This window comes from Lampetra fluviatilis, chromosome 19 (assembly GCF_964198595.1).
Source record: "Lampetra fluviatilis chromosome 19, kcLamFluv1.1, whole genome shotgun sequence".
NCBI classification, from domain to species: Eukaryota; Metazoa; Chordata; class Hyperoartia; order Petromyzontiformes; family Petromyzontidae; genus Lampetra; species Lampetra fluviatilis.
In genome coordinates, this window is record NC_136293.1 from 3,135,065 (window position 1) to 3,157,411 (window position 22,347).

A 22,347-nucleotide genomic window follows, 5' to 3' on the forward strand; every position below is an offset into this window, starting at 1 on the left:
TGTCCTTAAAGTTGATTGATCCACACCCGAGACAGCTTTCCTTAGAGCCTAGTCTCATATGGGTTGGACCAGATGACGCCAAAAGGCGCACAACTCAAAGACAATGCACCATCAGAGTATGAGAGCTCGGGGCAAGCATCTACACTATGGGAACCTCATTTGCCAGTAAAAATATGATAATTGGTTCTTTACCCTTCTATCTGGCAACAAAACTGACACCTTTTTACAAGGAGTCATGTTTGCATAGACCGCAATACCTGCAGTCATAATACAAACAAAAGAACATAACTCTGATAATGTGCACTGTCCTTAAAGTTGATTGATCCACACCCGAGACAGCTTTCCTTAGAGCCTAGTCTCATATGGGTTGGACCAGATGACGCCAAAAGGCGCACAACTCAAAGACAATGCACCATCAGAGTATGAGAGCTCGGGGCAAGCATCTACACTATGGGAACCTCATTTGCCAGTAAAAATATGATAATTGGTTCTTTACCCTTCTATCTGGCAACAAAACTGACACCTTTTTACAAGGAGTCATGTTTGCATAGACCGCAATACCTGCAGTCATAATACAAACAAAAGAACATAACTCTGATAATGTGCACTGTCCTTAAAGTTGATTGATCCACACCCGAGACAGCTTTCCTTAGAGCCTAGTCTCATATGGGTTGGACCAGATGACGCCAAAAGGCGCACAACTCAAAGACAATGCACCATCAGAGTATGAGAGCTCGGGGCAAGCATCTACACTATGGGAACCTCATTTGCCAGTAAAAATATGATAATTGGTTCTTTACCCTTCTATCTGGCAACAAAACTGACACCTTTTTACAAGGAGTCATGTTTGCATAGACCGCAATACCTGCAGTCATAATACAAACAAAAGAACATAACTCTGATAATGTGCACTGTCCTTAAAGTTGATTGATCCACACCCGAGACAGCTTTCCTTAGAGCCTAGTCTCATATGGGTTGGACCAGATGACGCCAAAAGGCGCACAACTCAAAGACAATGCACCATCAGAGTATGAGAGCTCGGGGCAAGCATCTACACTATGGGAACCTCATTTGCCAGTAAAAATATGATAATTGGTTCTTTACCCTTCTATCTGGCAACAAAACTGACACCTTTTTACAAGGAGTCATGTTTGCATAGACCGCAATACCTGCAGTCATAATACAAACAAAAGAACATAACTCTGATAATGTGCACTGTCCTTAAAGTTGATTGATCCACACCCGAGACAGCTTTCCTTAGAGCCTAGTCTCATATGGGTTGGACCAGATGACGCCAAAAGGCGCACAACTCAAAGACAATGCACCATCAGAGTATGAGAGCTCGGGGCAAGCATCTACACTATGGGAACCTCATTTGCCAGTAAAAATATGATAATTGGTTCTTTACCCTTCTATCTGGCAACAAAACTGACACCTTTTTACAAGGAGTCATGTTTGCATAGACCGCAATACCTGCAGTCATAATACAAACAAAAGAACATAACTCTGATAATGTGCACTGTCCTTAAAGTTGATTGATCCACACCCGAGACAGCTTTCCTTAGAGCCTAGTCTCATATGGGTTGGACCAGATGACGCCAAAAGGCGCACAACTCAAAGACAATGCACCATCAGAGTATGAGAGCTCGGGGCAAGCATCTACACTATGGGAACCTCATTTGCCAGTAAAAATATGATAATTGGTTCTTTACCCTTCTATCTGGCAACAAAACTGACACCTTTTTACAAGGAGTCATGTTTGCATAGACCGCAATACCTGCAGTCATAATACAAACAAAAGAACATAACTCTGATAATGTGCACTGTCCTTAAAGTTGATTGATCCACACCCGAGACAGCTTTCCTTAGAGCCTAGTCTCATATGGGTTGGACCAGATGACGCCAAAAGGCGCACAACTCAAAGACAATGCACCATCAGAGTATGAGAGCTCGGGGCAAGCATCTACACTATGGGAACCTCATTTGCCAGTAAAAATATGATAATTGGTTCTTTACCCTTCTATCTGGCAACAAAACTGACACCTTTTTACAAGGAGTCATGTTTGCATAGACCGCAATGCTTGCCCCGAGCTCTCATACTCTGATGGTGCATTGTCTTTGAGTTGTGCGCCTTTTGGCGTCATCTGGTCCAACCCATATGAGACTAGGCTCTAAGGAAAGCTGTCTCGGGTGTGGATCAATCAACTTTAAGGACAGTGCACATTATCAGAGTTATGTTCTTTTGTTTGTATTATGACTGCAGGTATTGCGGTCTATGCAAACATGACTCCTTGTAAAAAGGTGTCAGTTTTGTTGCCAGATAGAAGGGTAAAGAACCAATTATCATATTTTTACTGGCAAATGAGGTTCCCATAGTGTAGATGCTTGCCCCGAGCTCTCATACTCTGATGGTGCATTGTCTTTGAGTTGTGCGCCTTTTGGCGTCATCTGGTCTAACCCATATGAGACTAGGCTCTAAGGAAAGCTGTCTCGGGTGTGGATCAATCAACTTTAAGGACAGTGCACATTATCAGAGTTATGTTCTTTTGTTTGTATTATGACTGCAGGTATTGCGGTCTATGCAAACATGACTCCTTGTAAAAAGGTGTCAGTTTTGTTGCCAGATAGAAGGGTAAAGAACCAATTATCATATTTTTACTGGCAAATGAGGTTCCCATAGTGTAGATGCTTGCCCCGAGCTCTCATACTCTGATGGTGCATTGTCTTTGAGTTGTGCGCCTTTTGGCGTCATCTGGTCCAACCCATATGAGACTAGGCTCTAAGGAAAGCTGTCTCGGGTGTGGATCAATCAACTTTAAGGACAGTGCACATTATCAGAGTTATGTTCTTTTGTTTGTATTATGACTGCAGGTATTGCGGTCTATGCAAACATGACTCCTTGTAAAAAGGTGTCAGTTTTGTTGCCAGATAGAAGGGTAAAGAACCAATTATCATATTTTTACTGGCAAATGAGGTTCCCATAGTGTGCCGTAAGATAATCATTCTGAGTGGATGTCTCTTGATCTGACGCGTTAGGCCCGTGTGCGGTCGTGTCTTTGTCCAGTTTTAATGACAAATCGCCTAAAACTGTGAACAATTGGCAAAACCTACCTAATTCTGAATATTGCCAATATTTACTCAACAAAAATTAACCCGTAAAAACAACGTTTTTCACTATAAATCCTTTATATGCGTGGCATCGGTTTTATGTTATTATTCATTTCTGTTTTTCTTGAGTAAGAGTTTCATTTTTATCACATTGGTATTTTAAATTAAATATGAAATTTTTTGTTTTCCTAAAAAGTGGAAAATTTAGGAAAACATTTTTCACGAAAATAAATTGTCACGCACAACGAGTCTGTGTGCAAAATGTCAGCTCGATTGGATCACGGGAAGTGGGTTAAAAACGACTGAAAGATTTGCACGGTCGTAAGCGCGTAAGCAAGCAAGCAAGTGAACTTAATCTAAAGGATTTAAAAATGGCCAAACCTCAACAACAATATTATCTGCACTTACAATCGATTCACGACAGTGTCTCTGCTACTGTTACTGCAGAACACCATAAACCGCGTTCCAGGATTGACATACAAAAAAACCCGCCTCTTGTCTAGATTCCAGGCCGCATCATGATGGAGACGTTTGCAGTCTTGTTGATATCTGTCTTTCGGCGTTGAGGCCTCCGTGAATGTGCCGCTCGGCCTCGGCTTGTCAACATAATTCGTGGCCATGAACATCAAGAGTCGGAGGAAATGAATACACCATTTGGTTGTTTGGTGGGTAATTGATATATTCAAAATCTGTTCACATACAGAGCTCCCAAAAGACCAAGCGCTTAAAAGCAACGATGCGCGGCAACCAAAATTTCTGAGGGTATCCTTGCGAGAGCCATTTTATCCCGGAAACGTTAAATCGTATGTTCAAAGCCGTTTCCGTGCCAAAGATTCCGTGCAGAAAACGGCACAACTCAGGACCGTAAACATTTTACGTTATTAATAATCTTTACAGGTAATCATGCGTGAAGCTGTTCCACGATGTTTACATTTATGTAAGTTACACGTCAGGGTTAAGGTCCATGCTTTTCTCGGTTCTGTATGGACGTGTTCATTTTTGACTGGGTATCGTGACCAGCATAATCAAGAGGCCTTTTAAAGTGTGTAAACACATTCCTTTAATTTCCCCCCCCATCTCCTTGAATAAAGTAACATTTATTAACATAATCAACGTAGATATGACGATAAAATAATGCAGCGCTATATACTCAAAAGACAGAACATGTGGTAAAGATGGTAAAAATTGTACGGTCACATAATCATGTCATAGAATTATCATGTCACATTTAGTCTAAGACTAATTATTTGGATGGGTCATAAGCACCTTGCTTATCAATCTTGCTCTTAACAATTGAGATATATATTGTTGCATTCCAAAAATCTATATAAACCATTAAGTTAATACTACACAATCTAAATATAGACATTGCATATGAAGAGATTCTTAAAAGAGATGTTTTTTGATAGTTTTATGGCACACCGGTGTTATAATTGAAAATAAAATTGCCTGTGTATGCGTGTATTGTAAATAGAGTCACGGCTATGACAGGAGGCCATTGTATTATAGATAGTTTACTTTTTTATGTTGCTATGATAAGGATTGACTCAACCAAACTCAAAGCAACCCGATTTGACAAAAACTATAGCCACGACAGCTCTCGTTTAGACTGTGCGCATCGTTCGATGTAAAGGTCTAAAGCTGCATGAACATAATCAACAAACCTGATACATTCAGTAATAGGTGAATGATTCGACCAGGCTGCACGCTGAGTGAAAGCCACCCTTCACGTTAGTCATGCAAGCTTTAACGGAGAAATACAATACTGGATGTCTCTAGCAATTTTATCGAGAAGAGTAAAGGAGATATCGGTCTATCAGCTTGAGCTATGCTTTGATCACTCTTGTATATTGCAATGACCTTAGGTATTCTTATCTGAGGATACATCCATCAAGCCAAGGGACAAAATCATTAATCGTGTTGTGGCAGCTGTAATTGCTGATACAGCCAATTTAAAGAATAAAGACTCAATGTCACGAGGACCACAGGTGTATTAAGGTTTAATCATAATGGCAATGAAATGCCCATTTTTAAAACTACATTAAAACCTTTAATGCTCGAATTATGAACACGGTCCATTTCCTTGTTTTGTGGAAGGCCATTAAATTAGGATTCTGCTTGAAAAACACATTTGCAGAGCAAATTAAATATTTATCAAGTGGAACCAATTTGGCCTGCACGGGATTGAGCCACTCTCAGAGTTCAACCACGTTTATAGCAGCAACTTTTCACACCAACCCGTATCCACAACCTTTCCCAAATAGGTAATTTTCTTTGCGATGTTTTGGGGGGGGATGAATTCGACGCCTTGGAATGTACAATCTTATGGTGGGCTTAGACGTGATTTTCAAATTTGAAAATCACGTCTAAATATCAGCTGTTTATTTGGCACACATCCCACACCTAGGCCCGTATTACATTGGAGTAGTACTGAGTTATCCGAAACGGAATTGATGCAGTCATCCAAGAATTTTGTAAACCAAGGCCTCAATAAAAAAACATTTAGAAATAATACAAAAAAATTACAAAAATTGAACAGCTGCATAATATTGCTTGTAGAAAGTTACATAATGAAGAATATTGGCCTAAACGGTAATGTTGGTGTGATATATTCTTGCTTGGATATGTGGAATAATGTACAACTCGCCCCACAGTTCCCTGAAGGCCGCAGAGATTGTTCCCTCACTGCTCGTGTTATTTTCAAGGGCCCTGCGAGAGAGAGCCTCTTGTGATGTTCATTACAGCCTCACACACTCCCCTCGGCACTAGCTAAATACATCATCTAATTTCACAGGATGCACTGCTGAATTTTAAATGATTCATCTCACCATTTCGCCAAAACATTACAGTTATGTAAAAAGGTCATTCTGAAGAGAAACATTGTCCGTCCTGCAAGCAATCCACAGTCACAAGTTGCATGAGCTCCTTTTCCCTTCTGTATGAAAATGCCTTCCGGATTTCCTCACACGTCCTACAGTACATATTCACTCTCTTTTATCCGCAATCTCTGCTTTGCCATGTGCATAGACGAATCCCTTCACGTATCCTAACCTACAAACATGTGTCCATCTCTGTGTTTATTGTTTTACCCATAACGCTTAACACACTCCAAGCCTTCCTGTGCAGTTTTCTTTATTCGATCATAATTTTCCAAATCGTAAACTTATTTCATGAACGCTTTCTAACTAAGGTTGAAACATGGGAGTCATAATAACCCTTGTAGAGATCATTCACATGATAAATTAGATGTTGGTATGAAGTTGTGTTTCTTATAGGGATTTACCCTTGAGAAAACCAGAGACATCGAGCCCAAATTTAACCCAACACGGCGATAAATCAGCGATCAAGGGTTAGCCTTCTCGGCCAATGCTATGGCATCACACGCCATCTCGTGTGTGTTCTGATGGCATCGTTCACGTTGGCGTAATTATGTTAGCTAATTAAATCCTTCCGCGACCAACGCATGTTCGAAAGCATTACCGGGTACATGCGTATGCGTGGTTTTTATTCGTTATTTATAGTATAATTATTCAATGCGCACTAATTGCTATTGGTAGTTGCGTTAAAATCACGGTAAAATATCTTGTGTATACATTGCACTTGAACCAATTTGGGTTACAGCTGCTGTATAATGATTCATATCTGACCGCAATCGAATAGCCAAAGCTATTTTACAGGTTCTGTGTATTGTCCTCACTTACGTCTCGTCTCATGCTCACAATGAATGTGATCAGGTCAGGAGAGGTGCCTCCTGCAGTTACAACTTTAATGCAGGCCTGTCCAAATTTTCGGCGTAAGTGTAATTATTTTGTACGTTTCTGACGAGATCTAGACATGGTAAACTTCACAAACAAGATAATTATTTAACGTCTGGTATAGATTCATCCGAATCAAAAGTTAAAATGGCCATATCTTGTTGAAAATGCAAACTAACAAGTCCATTACTCCACGGGCACGGGTTGCCTTGTTATAGATTGAACTTACTTAAGAAAAGTGACTTGTTTCGATACTGTGGAACAGAAACTAGAGCTGGGACAATTAGTCAATGAAAGTTACTGAATCGATGAAAAAAATTCTAGGCTTCTGCTTTTTTGTGGTCGATTACTCAGCCCCTCCTTTAAGAAAAATGGTGGCTGCCACCACAGGCGACGCCCATTCTTCACCTCCCGTCCAGCGGCATGGGTGGGAAGAAATTGGAGGGTTTTTTAAGCTGTTATTTCGTTCTTATAATTAGTCGAATGGTTGAAATGATAATCGGTATAAATCATCAATTGCTTACATAATTGGACAGCCCAGTTTGAATTGAAATTAGTATTCAGTTATTCAGATTGCGGTAAAAATGAAAGCATTAAATACCAGTGCAAGCAGCAGCTTATGCTGTCATGAACCACTAGAGGACAGTGGTACAATATCAATGTAAAAAATAAAGAATGTGTTTCAAATTCATTGCGAATGTCCGAGAGCTGTCCAGCTAAACTAAAGCCATCAAATCCCATATTGTTCAGGTGTTGATTTTCCTTGTAACATTTAATTCTCCCAAAGCGCTCAGTCCCAACTCTCATTAGCCTCTTTATTTCATCATTTTGTAATAAAGGACTTCGCTGACACACTGCTTGGTCTCCGTCACTCTTTATTCCCGTTGACGCTCGCACTTCGCTGGTCCCGACAGCGGACCAGCTGCTCCTCACGCGCCCCGTACGCGCTCTCCCGTCAGTCACTCCGCTCCCCCGCTCCCGCACACTGCTGGCCGACGGTGTGCTCGAAGCTCCTCCAGCCACGTGGCTGATGGCGCGGATCCCCTCCGGCCACCCAACGTGGTCCAGCTTCGTGACTCTACCAACTGACCTGGAGCCCTTCCGGGATCCCACCTATATTCCCTTCACCACGTCATCCTGTCTCCTCCCTCTCACCATGCCCTTCACCGAACCTTCCAGATCCGGCCTCCGCATAGCACCTTGCTGGCTCCGCCTTTAGGTTCCGCCCCTGCTCACCTCGCATCCGATTGGACCCTAGGTGAGCGGCGGACTTTCACATACGCCCCCATACTGGGCCCCGCCCCCCAATACCCTGGGCCGTACGATTGGCCCAGAGCCGAGCAGCAAACCCCGCTTATGCTCGCATTATAATTTGATCTTGAGTTGCGTCCTGCCAAAATATGTTGCACACTCGAAGTGAAGGACGTGGGCAGGTGCGCCAAATCGAGGGAAAACATATTTATTGTGGTAATCTGTAAAATGCAACAGCACGTATATCACACAGCAATTTTCAACCGAGTCGCTATTAACCACGTGACTGGCATACAGGTCAGGTTACTCTAACATTTTCCCTTAAACCCATTCCACTACTGATAACCATCTTTGTCTTTAATCATAACCTTTACACTTCACTATTAGAATATTACTTTAATCCTAAACTGTATGTCTATCTATACCATCCACTTGATATATTACACCCATCATCTACACTGTGTACAGTATACGTACTGTACTTGTCACCATTGTACAACTTACTACCGTACATGTGTTCTATTCTTCATAGCATTGCAAGTAGTCATACTCGGTGCATGAGCATGGTTATAGAATAAACAGTATTAGGGTTAGAGAATTACCAGTATGAACTACAGTACGTAATCCTTCACAGTGTACAGTGCTAAACCGCCTCCTATTGAACATATCACAAACTACCAATTCACAGCCAAGCTTAAAGACTATACCATTTCTATAACTATCAAAAACAACATTTGGATCCTTTACCTGTAAAATCCAACAGCACGTGTCACAGAAATTCTCAACAAAAGTCGCCATTAACCACGTGACTGGTGTACAGGTCAGGTTACTCAATAACCCTGACAGCCACCTCCAGGCCCGACTCGGTATCACATGCTGGTGTCCACACGTGCATTGATGTACTGCACAACATATAAGGACCTTCACAAAACCACACTTTACTCCATTTCTGCACGATTAAATAATTAAAAGAGTTGTCTATTCCTAATGTGCCACACAACCATTTTCCAGTTAAATTAGATTTTGCACTAATGGCATTTTGATTGAATAAGAACAGATTTGTAAACCTTGTAATGGAGATCTTACCTTGATATTTATCAAAGTGATGACCATAAAACAGTTGCCGACTGTTTATTGACAGAGGAAAGCGGAAATAAATGACACGTGCAGTGGACACCTACTGTATATCTGTCCATGGATCCTGATGATGAACATAGAACCTTGTGTCGGAAATATTTTTGTTCGTGTTCCACTTCTCTATTATTTTTCTCAACCTCAAACACTTTAAAGCAAAGATGAGAAAGAAAATTATTCCTATATATATGTTTTGTTATAGACATCAAAAATATTGACATTCAAAGGTTGGAGCAAATGCATATGGAAAGCATTGAATTTTGTCCTAGTTTTTAGAGCTGGCACCGAAACAAATATATTTACATTAATAATTAATTATTACTTTATCCAGGAAAGCCATGATGAGATCATTTTTTTCCAGGAGGGTCCTGCATTGGTTTATTATTTTAAGATGTTTTCAGCCAATGAATGATGAGTGTTTATTATGCACGTGAGGGAAACCGGAGCACCTGGAGAAAAACTCCGCATGCGAAGGGGCAGCCACGCTATCTCTACAGATGGAAACACATGGCGATTGGCCAGCACTCACTGTACCACCCTCTCCCGGCGAACCAGGGTATATGGCACCTCGATGCTCACGGGTAGAAGGGAGTTTCACAACATTTGTTGCGGCGATCCACCAACCCTCGCTGCTGCCCTCCACAGTGGTAGATAGCAGGCAGCCACATTGGTGGCCACCAGCGCCCGGCACTCAACGTGTTAAGTGTGAGCTGCGGACGTGCATTTAAACAAATATAAGCTAACACAACAGTGCTGCAGAAAATCATTGTCTTTTGTGCATCCTGTGCAAATCACGTATATGCCAGGTTTCACTCGGATAGATTATTTCCCCCGAACATCACTTTTAAAAGTTCAGCAAAGACATTGGTTTAAAAGTGGCTCAGGGCACAAATGCTCCATGTCAGAGCATTGAGGTCGTGCCGGGTTTCTTTTTCCGTCCCTGTTACTCTATGCAACCTTTACCACTCCCTGTCTGCTGTCATCTGCACTGTGTTGCCTACTTTATTGAGGGTTAGATCTGTGCAGCCACCTACAAAATTGCACCAAATTTGCAATCAGTCGGGGAATTTATCCGACAGCTTCAGAAAAAAAAAATTGTACTTTTAGTCCCTTCGTTTAATTGGACTGTGAGGGCCGAAGTTCATATAACCTGGGGTGTTCACTCCGCTCAGACGTTTACGGTTGTGCTTTACAGCTCGCCGATTTGTTTTCGGGTTGTACCATATGTTGTACGCCACTCGGTTCCTGAAGAAGCTACCAGCACGGTGGAGTAAAACGTCAGACATCGTGCCGAATATCACGCAGTGTAACCCAAGAACACAAAAGAGAATTGCAGCGCGTTTTCACGTGGAGAGGAAGACTGGGGTGCAGCAAGCCGAATGGAGAGCTGCTCGGTGTTACGTAATATGCCCTCTGAAGTGACCAGAGATAATTTCTGTGCTGTCAATCTTTCATGGATCTTTCCTAACCTGATGTGATGCTGTGCTGGCTGTGAGTCCTTGGAGGACATCTCTCTCACCCAGTGACATGGCCTGGCACATGTGGGACGTGCTTGGTGATTATATTAAAACGGATCTATTCAGATTACTTATCGATCTTTTGAAATCACTTATGAAATATTGGGGTTGGGGAAGTTGCTCAGGGCCTAGTGCACTTTACTGTGAACCCAGCAAGCAGAATTAGATTCTCGTTCATGGCTAATATCAGTGGTAAGTAATATCTGAACCAGTCCTCGCCCCCCAAATCCGCACTGGTAAAGTATGGTCACTCCATCTCTCTGGCCTCTATATCCCCGTGCTATAAAGAAGGGCCATTGCCAAAAACATCGCCTATATAATTTGTCTTTTAAGGCCACTGTTGGAGTGTTTTGTTGTTGTTTGTGCTCGTGCCCCACTGCCAATGCACTATCACCAAATTATTTGTAGATCAAAAATGTTTTTTTGCACCGTTCGTAGCCAACCGTGCTAATCGGAAGTGTGGGGGGGAAGGACAACAAACCTAACACAAAAGTCAGTTCTAAAGAAATTTGCTTTCAATCTAGATTTAAAAGCCAGTGGCTTCCTAATAGCGGAAAGAAAAGCGTTCCAGACGACTGCCGAAGCACATCGAAAGTGCACGATGCAATAACCGTCTTTGTTCGATGGCTAGCCGCTGCGAGGATGAGTTCGCGTGATAGTTTTTGTTCCTTGACAAGATCACTGACAACACGCTGTCAGCCTTGATCCAGCAGTGTATTGAGAAGGGGCTGAAAATGATTATTACTAAAAGATTAAACTGGAATTTAGTAAAAACACGCATACATGTTTTAAATCGCAATGCAATCGTTCAAGGCAATCCTGGCTTGCACTCACATGTCTGGTTGAATTCATCATCCCATACAAATCATCTTGGGCACTGCTCTCCGTGTCTCTTCTTGTCGTCCCAGCGAGCCACTATGTGTGTCGCTAGCTGGGCTTTTGCGAAGTTTGCTCCAGCACTTTTGAGCAGTCTTGTGGTATACCTTCAAGCGTGTGCTTCCGCATCTTCTTTGGAGACTGCCCATAAAACATATGTTTTTAAATTGGCGATATAATTGTTAGCACTGGCTCCATTATATGCATATGTGCCATCCTTTAAAAATATATAATTTAATATTTTAATACACGATACGGCGGGTGTGCACAGCGCTGTGTTTGTGGGATTCTCTCCGGTATCGTAGCATGTATCGGCGTGAATGCATCTCCCGGTGTAAATCTACGCGATTGTCAATTGGTTGGTGAATGTCGTTGAAGAATCTGTATATTGACGAATGTGCTGAATATTTTGTATGTCATAAGGAGCCTTGGAACTGTCATTCTACAAAAGGTGTAATAGAAATATAATTTAGTAAAACTTGTTTTTGATGCATCTATTAAAGCGCTGCAAGGAAGCATATATGTATATGCGGGAATGTGTATGCATGTGTGGGAATGGGTGTGTGTTCTCCCCGTGGTCACGTGCATTTTTCTCCAGGTCCTCCGGTTTTTCCCTCCACATTCAGAAACATCGTTTAGTATATTTGTTCCTATACATTTCCACGTGATAAGCCACTTCGTTGAGCGATCATTTGTGGCCAGGTCGCTTCTGAATAAGATCTAAATATCTCAGTGGGCTTTAGTTGGTAATATAAAAAAAAATTATGTAACGACCTGCCAGCGAACCTTCAACACTTCAGGTATCCTCAACGTGCACCTAGCCTGGCACAAGCGCCGTGGTGACGTCACCGCCACTGAGTAGCGAATGCCGGTTGTTATGTGTGTGTGGACAGCTTGGCTGAAGGGGGCCACCTGGCTCTGGGCAACTGGGAGGGATGCGGCTCTGGTGGGTGCTGAGCTGTGCGGTCACGTGGGCTGTCCTCGCCGTTCTGCTCCTCAGCAGGCTCCTGTCGATGAACCGGCCACCTTACCGGGGTACGCACCGCACCGCCCGCCACCCGCTGACCTGGCTTACCCGTTCGCCTGCCCATCCATCCGTCTTCTGTCTGTCTCCATGTCTTCCCAACGTGCTGTCCAAAGCAGATGTATTCACTTGGGATTTTTTCACATTTCAAGTGCCGTCACCTACCGCCGTTATCCTCGGAATACCCCCCCCCCACTCGTGGGGCGTATTGAACATTTTGGCTGTAGAGGTTACCAAGAGAAGATGTGCTCTTTGCCGCCCCCTCTAGTCGACTAAGTGGCCTTCCATTGCAGGGTCAGTGGCATCGCTGGCTTCTGTGTATTTAGCCGACCCCAATGGAGCTCTTCACTTCTCCAAGTGAGATTCTTATTTTCGGGTCAGGTATATTTTTCTAATGTATATAAAGGTCCAGTCCTACTATTGCCTGCTCACACTCACTGCTGGCGGAAGGGCCTCCTCTAGATGGAGCTCCAGAGAGCCCCTCTGGAGACTATTTTGGCTAATTGTCAACTCGTCAGGCATCTTGGAAGAGGTGGGGGGTATCCACACTTTACCCCACCACACGCGACCTCCCGATCGACTTAACTATGGTGTAACAATTAATACTGCTGGGTGGACAGAGGTGGGTGAGATTTAAGAAACTTGATCATTGTTTCAACTGCCATGCCGGGAGGTCGATCGAATGAGTGACCTGTGGGTTGCATGTACTAACCATTACACCATGGCAGTATCCCTCTGTAATAAAGCACTTCGACGACGATCTGTAGTTCGTATTAGATATTGTCGCTCTGCTCCCGCATGTCGCTGGCAGACGGCGCGCAAGGAAACAGCCTCCGGCCCGCCACGTGGCCGCTGGCATGCCAGAGGCGCGAAACGTGGTCCCGCCTCTAGACTCCACACACTGACCCCGAGCTGCTTCCTGCTTCCCCTTATAACCCTTCACCCACGTCACCAAGCCCTGCCTATAGCAACGCCCCCTCACAAACCTTCTGGATGGTTACCCAGAAGAACCCTTGAGCTCCGCCCTTGAACTTGGCGCATCCATCTAATTGGCTGATGGCTGAACCGGCAGAGCCTATCCCACCGATCGGCGACCGCCGGTGAACTCTCGTATTACACATCTATAGAAAGCATTCAATATCCAACTACGTAAATTGTTTACATATCAGATCAACAATAATACTGTATGAATTAAGGCACTTCTACAATAGTGGAACACCGTTTTGTTTATTTATTTTAACTTGGAGAGAGCTCAAAAGACTGTCACCAAAATAACAAAATAATCTCTAACAGTGCAATGATGAGGAAAAGGGAAATCACAGCAAAAACTATGCATTACATAAGAATTTTAAAATACCACGTGATCGCAAATATAATATTGTGACTCAATGGATGGCAGGGTGGTGGTGCAAGAGTAACACTTGTGCCTCACACCACAAAGGGCTGGGTTCGATTCTCGACGCGGGAGTCTCCGGACTTGTCCACAGCTGCTTAGCCGTCCCAGCAGACCACCAGGTCTGTGACGCCACCCTACTGCTAGGGTTGCCACCCATCCTGGTCCTCCCAGGATCATCCTCACTTGGCATTATCTGTCCTGGGAAACCTGAAAATCCTCCAAGGACATTTAAAAGTCTTTGTTGTGCAATAAAACGCCACTCAAGACACTATATTTCCATGCAGTTCCATGAAAATGCATTTTCATCTTTTGAAGATACGTCCAATTTTTTTGCACGTCAAGAGGTGGCAACCCTACTTTACCCACCACGTGCGAAAGTGATCTCGTCACGGAGCAAAAACCATCACACGAACTCTGGTCATCCTCACAGCAGCGGCTTTTAGCTGGCCATCGAACAAAAATGGTCACCGCATCGCGCGCTTTCAGATGCACTTCCGTAGCCGTCTGGAATGCTCTTCCAATATTAGGAAGCCGCTGGAGCTATATGCGCATTTAAATCTAGATTGAAAACTAATTTCTTTAGAACAGTTTTTTGTGCTTAGTTTGCTGTCCTTCCCACCACAAATCATTGGCTGCGAATGGTGGTGTGAAAGAGGTTCCACATAGAGTACATACATACGTACAAAAGTGTTGAGGGCAGTGGGCTTTTAGTGGCTGGAAAAGTGCTGTCGTGCATTACTGTCATAAGACTCCGGTGTGCGTGCACAGCCTCACTTGGGCAATGGCCAGCATAGAGACGGGAGGCGCGCCGGCCAGGTCGTTTTTCTCCAGCAGTGTAGTTTGGCCGGCTTAGCATACGCAGGGCCGGCTCGCGAGCCAGCACAGGCAAAACCGTCCGTCACCACTGAGCCAATGCATTCATACGCGAACCACCTGCAAACACAGCACCATATGCAAGGGTCTGTGGCCTGAAAAACTATTACATGTTTGCTGTTTCCTGACTCGAATATAATTATTTGTAATGGCATAGCATATTTAAGTGTATCATATGAGCAGTATATCATGTTTAAACTGCCTCCATATAACATCTAGTTTCCTATCCTCAATCTTCTATTCTGCATTTTATCCCATCACAGCCGAAAATATCTGTCATTTTGATCCTCGTAATGGCTCAGCCTTACTCTGACATTTAAATGAAAATCGCATTGGTCACACTCAAGTTATATTTCCCCACTCCAAATATCTTAATTTCTCGCTCCGCAGGTAAAAACTCCGTTTGAAGTTGAGATGGCATTTGACATTTCCCTGTCCTGTCCCACGATCTGGCCCCACAAGTGTTCGCACCGTGATGCTTCGCTCGAATAAAACGACACTACATCTGGGCCTCCACTTGTCATCTCTCTCACATCGCGATCAGGTTTTTCGTTTCTCAGATCGCCTCTCCTGTTGGCAATAGTTGTGGACTCTTAGCATGAAGACAACGATGGAGTCACTGGCCCTCACCATCGTAATGTGGAATGTCTACCATTCACTCAAGGCAATATACTCTGATCTGTAACAATTACTTGACGCGTATTTGATTTACATGCAATTGTAATTTATCGATATTTTTTTCACTTTGCTTGCGCATTCGTGATCGACTGGACTCATAAGAGTGCGCAATAACAAATGTTCTTACTTACTTGAGTTTTTTACTACATATTATTAAAGTTTTTCAAAGTGTTTTACACGGTTGACAGGTGTTACTTTTACGTTTTTATTTTATTCGCTCATTGTCTTGCATAGAATGTGTTGCTCTTCTGTAACATCGTACCCTGTAATTTATCTCTTTTTCCAGCATTTTATATATCCTCCGAGGGCACCCTTATTGGGCCCACGACCGGTTATAAAAATGTGCACCCACCCAGCTCAACCATGGAATTGTTACTTTCACTCGTACATTGGTAGCATGATTTAGATTAATTGTGCATTTCTATAGCACAAAATGAAATGAAAAAAAGGGCGCCACTATGGCGAGAGGGTCGATCCCGACCCTGACGTCTGTATATTTGAAGTTTGCATGTTATTTCTGTGGTCGCATGGATTTTCCTCCTGATTATTTGTTTTTTTAGAAACATGCGTTTAGAGTATTTGGCTGCTGTACATTTCCACGAGATAAGCCACTTTATTGAGCTATTGTTTGTGGCCCGGTCGCTTCTGAAAAAAGAGCCATATAGCTCAGTTAGCCTTTCCTGGTAACATAAAAAATAGTTTTAGGTTTAGATATAACATGAAAAATGCACTACTGCGAAGATGCTGATGATGACTATCCCTCCTTCAGTGTTGACTCCATTTGGAGCCCCACATGAACAACCAATTGCTTTATTGTTGAATCCAGGCCACAATATTGCCACAAATGAACCACAATACCTCGCTGATCTCATCAAGGAGCATAAACCATCACGCAAACTCTGGTCATCCACACAGCAGCGGCTTTTGGCTAGCCATCGAACAAAGACGTCTGAAATGATCTTCCTTCTGACATAATGAAGCCACTGGAGCTATGCACTTTGAAATCTAGATTGCAAACTTATTTCTTGAGGACTGCTTTTTGTGTTTAGTTTGTTGTCTTTCCCCCGCACCTCTGATTAGCACGGTTGGCTATGTATGGTGGTGCGAAAGATTTACACTTCTGTTCAGAAACATATCATGGGGAGCACCATTTGCTTGTGCTCCAGCCAGTATTTCCATTTATAGACCCAGCTACACTGCGTTACTTGGCCAGTATTTACAGTTGCGTGCAATTTAAGTGCTCGTTGCGATGCAGGGACACATTAGGTTATAGAGTAGATTGAGGACTTGGTGTTGATCCACATTATCTGTGTCGGAGTGACAGCGATGGGAAGGAATAGCTATTCGGGTCTTGTGCATGTAAACTTTTCACGTTGAATGCTGTTAAGTGCTATGCTTGATGTCTGCCGTATGAAACATCGCATCTCCATCACGGTGCCAAGTTAGTGTCTTCAAATACATTGCTGTCTGAAAATGAGGCATGCAAAGGAGCAGAATGTTAACGGAAAGGTGATTAGACTGGTCTACAATTTTTTAGATGTCTGTTTCAGAGAGTAAATTATGTATTTTGATGTGCTGAATTCAAATATGACGATGAAAACAACTGATTGGCTACTTCTTGGTTCTTTCGGTAAAGTGACGTAGAAGGAAAATAATAAAATATTAAAAATTAAACATAATAAAATACAATTCTCACGATGTTTCAGCCACAACGCAAGCAGCCGTCCTCAGGTGAAGAACAAGACAGCGTCTTTCCGACAGACCTGTTCTTCACCTGAGGACGGCTGCTTACGTTGTGGCCGAAACGTCGTGAGAACTGAATTTTATTACGTTTTTTTTTATTTCCCTTCTACGTTACTTTACCGAAAGAACCAAGAAGATGAATCCCTGCAGTCACGAAAGCTTTAAATCGAAATTTGATTGGGTACTGTTCCCAAGATATTTAAGTTTTTACATTTTACGTCTATGTATATTGTGTAGATAGAGTTTTACTCATAAATTGTAAACCTAGGTATTTTCATGTGTTTATGGTTGTTTTACATGATAACATGCACCTGTCCTGTTCATGTAACACTTTAAAAATCAGCAAAAGGGTTATATAAATAAAATGTATTGTGAAACGAAAGGCAAAAAACGATTATGTATATATAAATACATCGTTTAGTCCATATTCAGTGTCTACTCAGCGCTTCTTGGCTTGTCTCTTGTATTCATTAAATGGAGCATCTCTTGTCACTATCCAGCAATAGGTCTGCAAGCATTGATGGGCTCCATTTGGCTTGATGGCACTTCTCCATTGTTGCAATGTCCTGGTGAATTCGCTCGCCATGCTCGTCGCTCACTGCTCCGCAGTTCGGTGGGAAAAAATCTAGATGAGTGCAAAAAATGTATCTTTAGTGACATGTTGCAACCAAGGCTTTTGTATGCCTTAATAGGTTTTCCACCAACTCCCTGTAGTTGTCTGCCTTGTTGTTTCCGAGAATATGTGTTGCCACTAACTGGAAGGATTTCCATGCTGTCTTTTTCTTGCCACGCAGTGCACTGTCAAATGCATCATCTCGATGAAGTTCACGAATCTGAGGACCAATAAAGACACCTTCCCTTATCTTAGTTTCACTTAACCTTGGAAATTTTCCACGGAGGTACTTGCAAGCTGCTTGTGTTTTGCCCATGGTTTTGACAAAGTTCTTCATCAGACCCAGCTTGATGTGTAAGGATGGTAGCAAAATCTTCCTTGATTCAACAAGTGGTGGATGCTGAACACTTTCCCTCCCAGGCTCCAATGACTCAGTGGCCAATCTTTCTTGGTGTAGTGGGAATATCTCGCGCGACTATCCCTTTCGTAGAGAAAATAGCAGTACTTTATATATCAAGTCTGCAGACCAAACAAGAGAGCTACAACCTTCAAACCACCACAAAGCTGCCACTGATGTTGGTCATAGTTTATGCACCTCAAAAGTTGTTTCATGTTGTCATAGGTTTCCTTCATATGGACTGTGTGACCAACTGGAATTGATGGTAAAACATTGCCTTTATTCAGCAAAACAGCTTTAAGACTCATCTTCGATTAATCAATTAACAGTCTTCACTTATCTGGATCATGAACGATATTGAGGGCTGCCATCACACCATCGATGTTATTGCAGGCTACAAGATCACTTTCCATGAAGAAGAATGAGACATTTCGATTGAAAGCTTTCGTGATTGCAGGGATTCATCTTCTTGGTTCTTTCTGTAAAGTCACGTAGAAGGGAAGTAATAAAATAATAAAAATAAAACATAATAAAATAATTCTCACGACGTTTCGGCCACAACGCAAGCAGCCGTCTTCAGGTGGAGAACAGGTCTGTCAAATAGACAGAGTCTGAATGGCACGCTCCAGTCTTGGAGCGACTATTTATGCTGGGATGGATGGGCAAAGAGCGTCTTGACAAAATAATTTGCATATCAAGAGGAATTTAGCATATTTATGGAAATGCAGATATGTGATTAGTACTACTTGTGAAATGCGTAGGAGGTTTGGCGAGGGGTTTAAAGTCATTATGCCTATGCATTATGCAGGATTAGCAGTATCAAAGGGAGGGAGTAAGGTTAGAATTAATATAGGAAAGGAATGTTAATAATATGGCGCCGCAGCAACTAATATGCTTATTGACTATACCTTGTCATATTACACTGTTTTATTCTACCCACTCAACTGTATAGCACACTGCTATATATTCACTATAAAATTACGATACTATATATTACCTTATACATTGTATTTCCCTGTCCCCAGACGACCTGCTTGTCAGTTTTGATGTGGTTTCCTTATTCACCAAAGTTCCTGTACCTGACACCATCGCAATCATTGAAGACTTGGTTCATCAAGGACTGAATGCTGGGGTACCCCCCCTGGTGAGACACTGCTTAACCAATACATACTTCACCTGGAATGGAATTTTCTACAAGCAAACTGAGGGCACCCCAATGGGTTGTAGCCAACGTCTTCATGGAGAAATTTGAGACTGACGCCATCCAGACTGCCACTCTACGCCCGACCTTATGGAAGAGCTACGTAGATGACACTTTTGTCATCTGGCCACATGGCCGGCCTGCTCTAGACCAATTTCTCGACCACATCAATTCCATACACCCAGCCATCAGATTCACCATGGAAGTCGAAAAAGATGGCAAGCTACCCTTTTTGGATGTCCTAATTAAAAAGAGACCTGATGGTTCAATGAGCCACTCTGTCTACAGAAATGCCACCCATACGGATGCTTACCTAAAACCGGATTCCCACCACCATCCATCCCAGAAGAATTTCCTCATCAAGACTCTATACCATAGAGCCCGATGCATTTCCGACCAGGAACACATTGCCAGTGAACTCAAACACGTACGCCAAGCTCTTAAGGCTAATGGTTACTCCGACTACACAATCCGCAAAGCCATCACTCCAACCATCAAGAAGGATCCTGTTGAGGAGCCTCTCAATACCATCACCTTACCCTACATTGTTGGGGTCACAAAAAAGATCTCCAAAATCCTGATTAAACACAAGATCCAGGTCCGATTCAACACAGTACATAAAATCCGTGATCTGGTCCCGTCTGTAAAAGATGTGGTTCCAGACATACAGTACCCTGGCGTCTACAAAATAAGTTGCCTCTGTGGTAGCAGTTACATTGGAGAAACCAAACGACATGTCTCGGACCGCATCCGTGAACATAAAGCAGACTTGAAACACGGTAGGACAAACACCTCAGCCGTGGCAGATCACTGTTACAATTAAGTGGGTTCACATGATATTGACTTCTCCAAGACAGATGTTCTCTGCAAGCCATCTGGCTACCATGAGAGATGCATTCATGAGGCGATCCACATATACAAACACAGAGAATTTCAACCAAGAAGATGGATTCCGGCTTAGCAATCATTGGAAGGACGTAATAAACCATTTCGGATCTTAACTGATTGTGTCCACGTTTACGGTGACTTTCAGACCGCGTTCCACTCACTGACATTGACTATATATCCTGTATTCTCCGCAGGGAATGGATTCTTTACTCCGCTGCAAGCTTCCTACCACCACTCTCCCACTGACATATTTCGTTGCTTCCTCTTAGTACCTTTCACGTGACGGTCAATGGTATAGTGTATAGCATATTGTATAATAATAAATAGTATTAAAGTGTAATGTTTAATACAATGTATAAGGTAATATATAGTATCGTAATTGTATAGTGAATATACAGCAGTGTGGTATACAGTTGGGTGGGCAGAATAATACATAGTGTAATATTATAATGTATAGTCTAAAAACATATTAGTTGCTGCGGCACCATATTATTAACATTCTTTCCCTTTATTAATTCTAACCTTACTCCCTCCCTTTGATACTGCTAATCCTGCATAATGCATGGGCATAATGACTTTAAACCCCTCGCCAATCCTCCGACGTATCTCACAAGTAGTACTAATTGCATATCTGCATTTCCCATAAATATGCTAAATTCCTCTTGATATGCACTCCGCAGGGAATGGATTCTTTGCTCCGCTGCAAGCTTCCTAGCACCATTCTCCCATTGACATATTTCGTTGCTTCCTCTTAGTACCTTTCACGCGACGGTTTATGGTATAGTGTATAGCATATTATATAATAATAAATAGTATTAAAGTGTAATGTTTAATACAATGTATAAGGTAATATATAGTATCGTAATTTTATAGTGAATATATAGCAGTGTGCTATACAGTTGAGTGGGTAGAATAAAACAGTGTAATATGACAAGGTATAGTCAATAAGCATATTAGTTGCTGCGGCGCCATATTATTAACATTCATTCCCTTTATTAATTCTAACCTTACTCCCTCCCTTTGATACTGCTAATCCTGCATAATGCATGGGCATAATGACTTTAAACCTCTCGCCAAACCTCCTACGCATTTCACAAGTAGTACTAATCGCATATCTGCATTTCCCATAAATATGCTAAATTCCTCTTGATATGCAAATTATTTTGTCAAGACGTTCTTTGCCCCTCCATCCCAGCATAAATAGTCGCTCCAAGCCTGGAGCGTGCCATTCAGACTCTGTCTACTTGACAGACCTGTGCTCCACCTGAAGACGGCTGCTTGCGTTGTGGCCGAAACGTCGTGAGAATTATTTTATTATGTTTTATTTTTATTATTTTATTACTTCCCTTCTACGTGACTTTACCGAAAGAACCAAGAAGAAGAATTAGACAAGATCCTTTTGACGGTGACGGAACATGGAAACCCTAACATCACCTGCCAGGAGATTCCACTGCTGCAGTCTAGAGCCCAACAGCTCTGCCTTAGTTCTAAATCCTGGTCACCTTGTGTTATGAAGTGTGGTTCAGAGCAGGAGGGTGGGAGAAAATCTGGGTTATGTGACTTTGATGGTTCAGGACCAGAAGTTTCATCCTCTTCCTCGTCTGACTCAAGTGAGAATGATTCTGGTGCATCAGGACCCGGCAGTCCTTCTCCGTGGGGTACTGGGCGTATAGCTGATTGAATGTTTGGATAATGCACAGTCCACTTTTTCTTCTTTGACACACCTTTTGCAACTGGAAGCGCCATGCAGAAGTAACAATTGCTGATATGATTTGTTGGCTCTCTCCAAATAATTGGCACTGCAAAAGGCATAGATTTCCTTTTTGCTGTTCAATCGCTGGCAAAGATTTGTTGCACAAGTGTTGCAGCATATGTGTGGGGCCCACATCTTGT

General features: G+C 42.6%; 1 protein-coding gene across 2 annotated transcripts in view; it reads left to right on the forward strand.

Annotated features, from left to right (window-relative positions):
- CHST10 (carbohydrate sulfotransferase 10) overlaps positions 1 to 22,347 on the forward strand; it is a 77,695-nt gene that overhangs the window by 35,791 nt on the left and 19,557 nt on the right. For both annotated transcript variants that reach the window (XM_078864817.1, XM_078864818.1), the window contains exon 2: positions 12,535 to 12,676. In XM_078864817.1, the coding sequence (XP_078720943.1) occupies positions 12,577 to 12,676 (100 nt within the window). In that variant the 5' untranslated portion in view covers positions 12,535 to 12,576. The remainder of the gene's footprint in view (positions 1 to 12,534; positions 12,677 to 22,347) is intronic.